This window comes from Sinocyclocheilus rhinocerous, unplaced genomic scaffold (assembly GCF_001515625.1).
Source record: "Sinocyclocheilus rhinocerous isolate Xijiao unplaced genomic scaffold, SAMN03320098_v1.1 scaffold869, whole genome shotgun sequence".
Lineage (NCBI taxonomy): Eukaryota > Metazoa > Chordata > Actinopteri > Cypriniformes > Cyprinidae > Sinocyclocheilus > Sinocyclocheilus rhinocerous.
The window spans coordinates 2,183,484-2,192,106 of record NW_015653483.1 but is presented as its reverse complement, the minus strand read 5'-3'; the positions used below and the strand labels follow the sequence as shown (position 1 = coordinate 2,192,106).

Sequence of the window (8,623 nt, the reverse complement as noted above, 5' to 3'; positions counted from 1 at the left end):
TATACACCTACACCTTTTACATGAGGGAAAATCCATAAATGAGGATGAAGACAAAAATGTAATCCAAATTAATGTCACTTGTTTTCATTCAGGTTTAAACATTACACAGCCTTGCATTCTAATTGGGTATTTCTTTAATTAACTACAATTATTTATTTTTTTGCATACTTGATTCTGATGGATCAATCTCATCCAGATAATACAGTCAGGCAGTGATTATTGCAAACTTAGAACCTGTCAGAAATCGGAAAGTGTAAAACTAATTTTAAACCTGACATTTCTAAGACTGAAGTCTAGACGAGGAACAGCAGGTTTTTATGTACAATTCAAGTCTGAAGGACAAGAAGGATAGAAATGACGTCAATGACATCCGTTTGCTCAGTCTAAAACTTAAGGCTATTCAAAACATTCGAGCTGAGCAATTTTTTTTCCCTATTAGTTCAATTAACTGAATGGAATTATTCAATGATCCTTAATGGGCTCTACTAGAGAAATAACACAACTAAACAGTTTTTTTGTAATGACTTGAAGCAAATTGTTAAAAAAATATGTATAAAAAGAGTAATTTAATAACAAACATTTACATGTACATGAATGCAAATTATCATCCAGCAAGACCGTCACATTAAGTAAAATCTCAATTAATTAAATGTTTTATATACAAATGAGGTGACATTTTGCAAATGTACAGTGTGCAAATGTACCTTTTAAAGGTCAGCATTAAAACTTTTATTAGCATTAATGTGTGGTTTATTGGGTTAACCATCTTCTGTGTTTGTTGTCTTACATTTTACAAGGACAAAACATAACACTGCCAAGCCAAAGATAAGAGTCAAAAATGTAAATAAGATAACAGGGTGCATTAAATCACTTCTTGATTTAATGAGTCTGACAGAAATTGTAATAAAAAAATATTTATGAAATGTGAGTCAGTATTTAGTTCGACATACTGTGCCTTTCTAAATAAGTTGCCCTCGCATGGGAATAGACTGGACACTGTGTGGGAGCCAGCGGAAACGGAGCCTGGCCATCGAAGAGTCGTCAGGGTTCTCAAACTCAGAAAAGCCCAGATGGTTGAGGATGGCATACACACCAGCTCTAGCCGCCACCTGCAAACCAGCAAAACTCATGCATTTCAAACACTTGAACAATAAAAGGAGTGATACTCCATTACTTAATATTTGCATTTTCTGAATATATATATATATATATATATATATTTACTGCAAGCTGTACACTTATGTTCATAAGTGGTGCAACTGCTCACTTGTCCTGAAAGGTTGGCAGGATGACAGTGAAATGCTTTTGTGGTCTTGACAGAATATTAAACTGGTGCATTTTCAATGTACTTCACAATTGAATAAATCTTATTCAATAAAAGCTTTCATAAAAAACCTATAAAGTGCTTCACCAGCTGAATCTACCTTAAGAACAACTTAGACTGTTTCTTTGTAAATCTGAGGACAGACTGTTTAGTGGGTTATGAGCAAAAACAGTCCAAATCAGTTCTAAACATATGTGAGTGAGAACGAGATGGACTTTTTTTTTAGTTGTTAGAGTTATTTTGACTATTATGACAAGAATTGCCAATAAAAATGTGTTTTTTTCCTACCTCCTGATATACAGACACAATCGCACTATGCCTTATAAGTGTCAAGATGCTTGTAGATTTGGAACTGATGTTGAACGTATTTTATCATATACGCAGGATATATCTGGAAGCATTTCACAACAGCTGTCACTGCCTCACAACCAAATACAAAAGGCTGATATATGATTTAGCTGAGATGGTGAGAAAGTGTTTGTGCCCTCAAATTTATGGAATATCAGCAAAAAAAAAGAAAAAACATCTTAAAATAACTGCCAAAATAAAAAGACATTCTAAAAACTGAGGATTGGAAAAAGCCGAGTCCAGAGAAGATAAGAGAATCCAAGAATAAAACAGACAAAATTTTCAGTCTCCACAGTGAAGCACTGGTCTCCTGACACAAGCTACAGGGTAGTTTATAATCATGATATGAGACAGAGCTACGAATAACAAGACAATGCTGGGAGGACACTACAGATACAGTATGTATGAGATACAGTTTCTCCAAAGCACATGGCTCTTCACTGTTCTTGAGTGCCAAGCAGAATTAATTTTACCTTGCCCACAGTCCTCTACACACAGACAGATCAGAGACATGAGCCTGGAAACAGGGGGAAAGAAACAAGACATATTCTGTGCCTTTAAACCGGTATGAGTTGTTTCTCCCTATACACCTACACCTTTTACATGAGGGAAAATCCATAAATGAGGATGAAGACAAAAATGTAATCCAAATTAATGTCACTTGTTTTCATTCAGGTTTAAACATTACACAGCCTTGCATTCTAATTGGGTATTTCTTTAATTAACTACAATTATTTATTTTTTTGCATACTTGATTCTGATGGATCAATCTCATCCAGATAATACAGTCAGGCAGTGATTATTGCAAACTTAGAACCTGTCAGAAATCGGAAAGTGTAAAACTAATTTTAAACCTGACATTTCTAAGACTGAAGTCTAGACGAGGAACAGCAGGTTTTTATGTACAATTCAAGTCTGAAGGACAAGAAGGATAGAAATGACGTCAATGACATCCGTTTGCTCAGTCTAAAACTTAAGGCTATTCAAAACATTCGAGCTGAGCAATTTTTTTTCCCTATTAGTTCAATTAACTGAATGGAATTATTCAATGATCATAAAAAACCTATAAAGTGCTTCACCAGCTGAATCTACCTTAAGAACAACTTAGACTGTTTCTTTGTAAATCTGAGGACAGACTGTTTAGTGGGCAAATGAGGTGATAATCTCTTGCTTAACAATTCAAGCTCAACTATATCTGTTAGAGTTCTTCAAACCAGCATCTAATCAAATAAATACACCACCCTTCAAAAGCTACGTTTTTTTTTTGAAAGAAAGAAATCAATACTTTTATTCAGCACTCACAGAAAAGACATTTATAATGGTACAAAAGATTTCTATTTCAAATATAGAAATAAATATAATTTCTTATAATTATATAATATATGTTACATGATCAGACAACAACTTCCTGGACAGCAACCCCCGACTACAATGTCCAGCAAAACATCAGAATAATCGAAAACCGGTGAAATATCGGGTGGTGTGTACTTTCGAATGTCCAGCAATTCGTCTCTGGTGAAACTGATTGCAGGGATATAACTAAAGACAGGACAAACTAACAAAAACATAAAAACAACTGCAGAGCACGCCACGGAGGCAGCCATCAGTGTCGGCGCCATCTTTTCATCTTTTCTCCTCAGGCTCTAGCTGCAGTACAGTGAGCCTGAGGAGTGTTCAGCCATTCATCTTTCCACAAGGCACTGGTCTGCTGCACCATGGGTGTCCTCCCATCAGCTTCTCAAGGGTACAGAAATATTTTAACTGTAGATAGGCTTGTGTGTTGAGTATGAATGGCAGGTTATACCTGTATCTTTCTTCAGACTGAAAGTGAAGTTAGTGTAAAGTCACTTGATGAAAGTGTAACTATTTTTAAGAAGATATCTTTAAAACAGCACACTTTATCTTGATGTTTTCAACAGAAACAAGGTCATCAGTACTCAAAAAGTCTGATCAGTGATTAATGCACTTTTTGCTATTTTTGTGTTAACAAACTCACACTCCAAAAGTAGGAGACCACATTTTGAAGCTGTTTTTCATTTTTTTAAATTTAAACCAGGAAATACAGTTTTAGTGTTTTGTAAAACTGAAAACAAAGAAAAGGGTCACTTTATTTTAAGGTCCAATTCTCGCAACTAACAAACCATTAACTACAACTTTTGCCTCAATACTCTACTAATTTGCTGTGCTGCTTATTAATAGTTAATAAGGAAGTTGTTATGTGTAGGCATTTGGTAGGATTAGGGATGTAGAATATGGTCATGCAGAATATGTGCTTTATTAGTACTAATAAACAGCCAATATGTTAATAATAGGCATGCTAATAAGCAACTAGTTAATAGTGAGAATTGGTCCCTATACTAAAGTGTTACCAAGAAAATTTATGAGGTAAAATGAACAAGAAATATTGAGAGTTCTACACTCTTAGTAGGCCACTGCAATTACTGAAAAAAATACTGAAAGTAATGAGTAGTAAGTTTAGATGTGGTCATAATGTCTGATATAACTGAGCTCTGAATTCTCTGATGATAAATTGCTATTTAATTGCTATTTTAGATAATTTTTTATTTAACAAATATACCCCAGTGACTTAAGACTGGTTTTGTGGTCCAGGGTCACATATGGGTTTTTTTGGAACAAAAAACATTTACATTTTATTTTGAAATAAAATAATTTTTATTTTATATGTATATTTTTTATATTCATTTTAGTTATTTTAGTCATTTTTGTTATTCCACGGTTAGTCGATTAAAATACACAATTACATAAGCAGGTGATATGTTTTTTCCCCTAAAGTAAGCAAGTGAGTCAGGCTTCACCTGGTACATCCACTGGCTGAAGGATCGCCTCCAGGAGTCTTTCTTCTCCAGGTGGAGGTAGCAGTTGAACAGGATGAGATAAATGTAACGCTCAAGGTACTGCAGGCTCCTTAACCGCAACCACTGAGCATCAGCCTCTGATTTAGCCATCTTAATCTAAAGAGGAAGAAATGCCAGTGAACTCATTGTTATTCCTCTAGTTTCCCTCTTATTTTTGACAAAACGCTGATGGCACGACATAATCAGCTGTTCGTTCATTTTTTTTAAGATTATAATTTCAGGTATTATCTTCAATATCCATTCACTTTGATAAGTTTTGGTATAAGCAGCTTTCTGAGATCTACACAAACAAGTGATTACATCAATATTTGCATTGCTTGGTTGAATATACATATTACATATTTCTGCTTTTAACATATTGTGTTCCTTAGCAATCTATTGAACCTCTACTTTTTTTTTAATGAGATAATTTACAAAAATATGTTTGAAAAAAGGCCTCAATAATATTATTATTATATCGCATAAGTTTCATAAAAAATTAATTATTAATTAAAAAAAAAAAATGTATGTGCATTTCATTTCAGTTTCTCAAAATGGAAAAAAGAATGCCGAGATCAGACTTTTAGTGTCAATCAAGGGCTTCAGATGATGCAATTTATTCAGAATGAGGCAGCTAGCTAGCTACATGCAAAATTTCTGAGTAACAGGCCTTGCACTGGTACACTGCCACATGCTCAAATGAAAAGTTTTATTAGAATTAGTATAGTACAGAGCATTTGTATTGAACACAGGTTCTTACATGTGCAGTGTGGCATGGGCAATATTCACCAGTCCCTGCTGATTAGCTTTAAAGAGGCTCAAAGTTTGGTGCAAATGAATTAGTACATAAACACTGAGCTATTGATGAGCAACTGTAACAACTGTTACATGATAAAAATATACCAGTACCTCAGAACATACTAACTATAAAGTCTTGGACCCTAACAAATATTTGCAGGTCTTTTCAAAGCAGTCTTTTCAAAGCTCTCTGCTCATTTACTCTGCTGTTTTTCAAGGTCTTCACTGTAGAATAAAAACATGTTTTTCAGCCTCAAATTAAACACATTCAGAATGCTCTTGGCTGATGCACTGCAATGGGCATTAATAATCTCTTGGTCGCTTTGAGCGCATCAGCACAAATGAGAAAATTGTACCTCTATAGACTTCTCAAGGCTATGTTAGGTACAAAAACAATTGCTTTAGAAGCAATCTATTATTCAACATGGCTCCTAAAAGCACTGACTAACTGTCCTATTAACTACCTTTTTTACAGTCGACTTTTCATGCTGAAGTTTATGCATGCAAAACACATAAAAAATTACACACCTTTTCACCTATATATATATATATATATATATATAAAGAATTCAGATGCAAAAGCCTCTAAGTGCCATCTGAAATTTTCTTCTAAAATTTTATTTTTCTCAGGATCCTATGTTTATGTTCAGTTATTTCACTTTAATGGCAATGAAAAAACCCTATTCATTGCCATTAAAGTAAAATTACTGAACCTACACATAGGAGCCTGATAAAAAAATGCTCATTTTAGAAGAAAATTTCCAATGGCACTTAGAGGCTTTTGCATCTGAACCCTTCATATATATATGTACAGTATGTATAAATCATTTTTCACCTGTCTGTAAGTGGATATGATGATTTCCCGTAAATGGTAATGCATGGGGGTCATCGTCTCACTAACAACATCCAGAGCGACGTCCACTTCTCTCTTCACACGATGGCCATCAGGTAACACCCTTACCACCTGCATCACCACCTGAATGCACACACATGCACGCATGGGTCAAAATTCATCAAATCAAATGTTTTTAAATCATTATCTACTGTATAATAGAAACTATTTTCTATTAAATACAATCATTTACTTTGCATAGGTGGGTTTATTAATCATAGAATTTATATATTTAAAATGATCAAAATATTTGTTTTTAGATTGACACTGGCAGCCATTTAAAGAAGCATGACCTCAATGTACCTCAAACTCTCCTTTGGTGTACTTGGCGTCGGGAACACTTACAATCTCATCTTCTTCACACTCAGGAAAGCCCTGAAGAAAACAGGGTCAGGTTTACGAAACTGACTGGAGCTCAGTTTAACCCTTTAAGCCCTGAGGGCATTTTTGCCTCACTGAAGTTGAGCTTTTTTCTGAGTGCCATACACAAAAATAATGACTCATAACTCGAAGACTGTAGCAGGGAGAGTCAAACAGTTGGTATTGTTTGATAGTACTTTCAGTGGAAAAAAAACTAACACAAAAATAATGACTCATAACTCGAAGACTGTAGCAAGGAGAGTCAAAAGGTTGGTATCGTTTGATAGAAAACTGATTTAATTTGGACATTCTCCTGCTGAGAAATAGCTGATAAAAATGTAAGAAAAATTTGAGTGCTCAAGAGAAACTTTTAATATGTCTTATTTGACATTCAATATCTCAGGAAAGAAATAAGGTGGGAGGAAAATAAAGTATCCAAAAGTTACAGTATTTTGTAACAAAACAGGCCTTTTTGTTTAGCTCTTGACTCTCTGAAGGAATTTTAAAAACTGTTGTTTTCTGAGTGCCAAGCACAAAAATAATGACTCATAACTCCAAGACCGTAGCAAGGAGAGTCAAAAGGTAGGTATCGTCTGATAGAAAATTTTCTATATTTTTATGGGAAAAAAAATCTTTGCATTTGAATATTCTCATGCTGAGAAATAGGTGATCAAATGTAAGAAAAATTAGTGTGGTCAAGGGAAATTTTTCATATTCTTAACTCGATGAGACCTTTCAAATGACATATGACACATGACTATCTGATCTGTATGATGTTTCTGACATATTAGAGTACATGGCACAAAAACATTTTTCATAAATTATGAAAACATTTTTTTCTATTTATCCGCAAATAACTCAGCACTACTTAGGAGTTAATCAAAGTGGCCACATGCATTGTAAAGGTCAGATTCCAAGCTTTCAAATGACACCTATTTTGTGTTGATTCGTGTTTCATGAAGTTATGAATGAAAACGTAACCTATGTTTTTCTCAATTTAATGGTTTCATGTGTGTGATAATATCGCAAGTAATATATTTAGATGCAATGAACGAATTACGATGAGTTTGGGCTCCTTTTAATTGGGAGAATTTTCTGAAAATAATGACGTGCAATTTTCCATGATCTATACATGTTTCATGAAGTTACAAATAAAAGCGCAAAGTGAAACTACAGTTATTTGTCCTGTTGCGCCTGAAGTGCGCCCATTGGATTTTATGTGTTATGGCAATATGAGCAATATTTTTGGATCTCATTGATGGATTATGGTAACTCTGGGCTCATTTTAATCAGGAGAATTTTCTGAAAATAATGCTGTGCGGTTTTTCCAGATCTATGCATGTATGGTGAAGTTACGAGCTAAAACGGCACAGGACTGCAACCTCTGATTTTTTTGCTAAACTACATGACCTAATTCTTTTCTATGTGTTATAGCTTTATGAGAGATATCTTTAGATCTAAACGATGGATTATGGTGAGTTTGGGCTCTTTTTAATCGGGAGCATTTTCTGCAAATAATGACATGTGGTTCTATGATATATACATGTTTCATGAAGTTACTAGCAAAATCGCCACATGACAGCTACCTTAGATTTTTTGGCTAAACTACATGCTGCCTGTGCAGTTTTATGTGTGTCAAATTCATTCAAATTCATGAGGAAAATGTAGATATAAATGACAGATTATATCTGGGGCTCTTTTTAATCAGGAGAATGTGCTCTAAATAATGGTGCCTAATTTTCCACGATCTGATCATGTTTTATGAAGTTACAAGTAAAACGGTGACATCAATATATTATTTTTATATGGGTCTGGGGGTGACTTCTTGTACAAAAACTTGCTCCAGTTTATACAAAGCCCCAAACATTTAAGCTTGTTTTATTCTACTCGATGAGACCTTTCAAATGACACATGACTATCCGAGCTGTATGATATTTTTGACATATTAGAGTACATGGCACAAAAAAAACATATTTTGTAAATTATGATTTTTTTTTGTCATTTATCAGCAAATAACTCGGCACTACTTTGGAGTTAAAATCAAAG

The 8,623-nt window shown here is 34.2% G+C and overlaps 1 protein-coding gene across 2 annotated transcripts in view; it reads right to left on the bottom strand.

Annotated features, from left to right (window-relative positions):
- Nucleotides 1-719: 719 nt before the first annotated feature.
- Nucleotides 720-8,623, bottom strand: part of LOC107716354 (paladin-like) — a 21,172-nt gene continuing 13,268 nt past the window's right edge. For both annotated transcript variants that reach the window (XM_016522767.1, XM_016522766.1), the window contains exons 17-20: nucleotides 6,521-6,592; nucleotides 6,161-6,301; nucleotides 4,489-4,644; nucleotides 720-1,109 (exon numbers count right to left, since the gene is read on the bottom strand). In XM_016522767.1, the coding sequence (XP_016378253.1) occupies nucleotides 960-1,109; nucleotides 4,489-4,644; nucleotides 6,161-6,301; nucleotides 6,521-6,592 (519 nt within the window). In that variant the 3' untranslated portion in view covers nucleotides 720-959. The remainder of the gene's footprint in view (nucleotides 1,110-4,488; nucleotides 4,645-6,160; nucleotides 6,302-6,520; nucleotides 6,593-8,623) is intronic.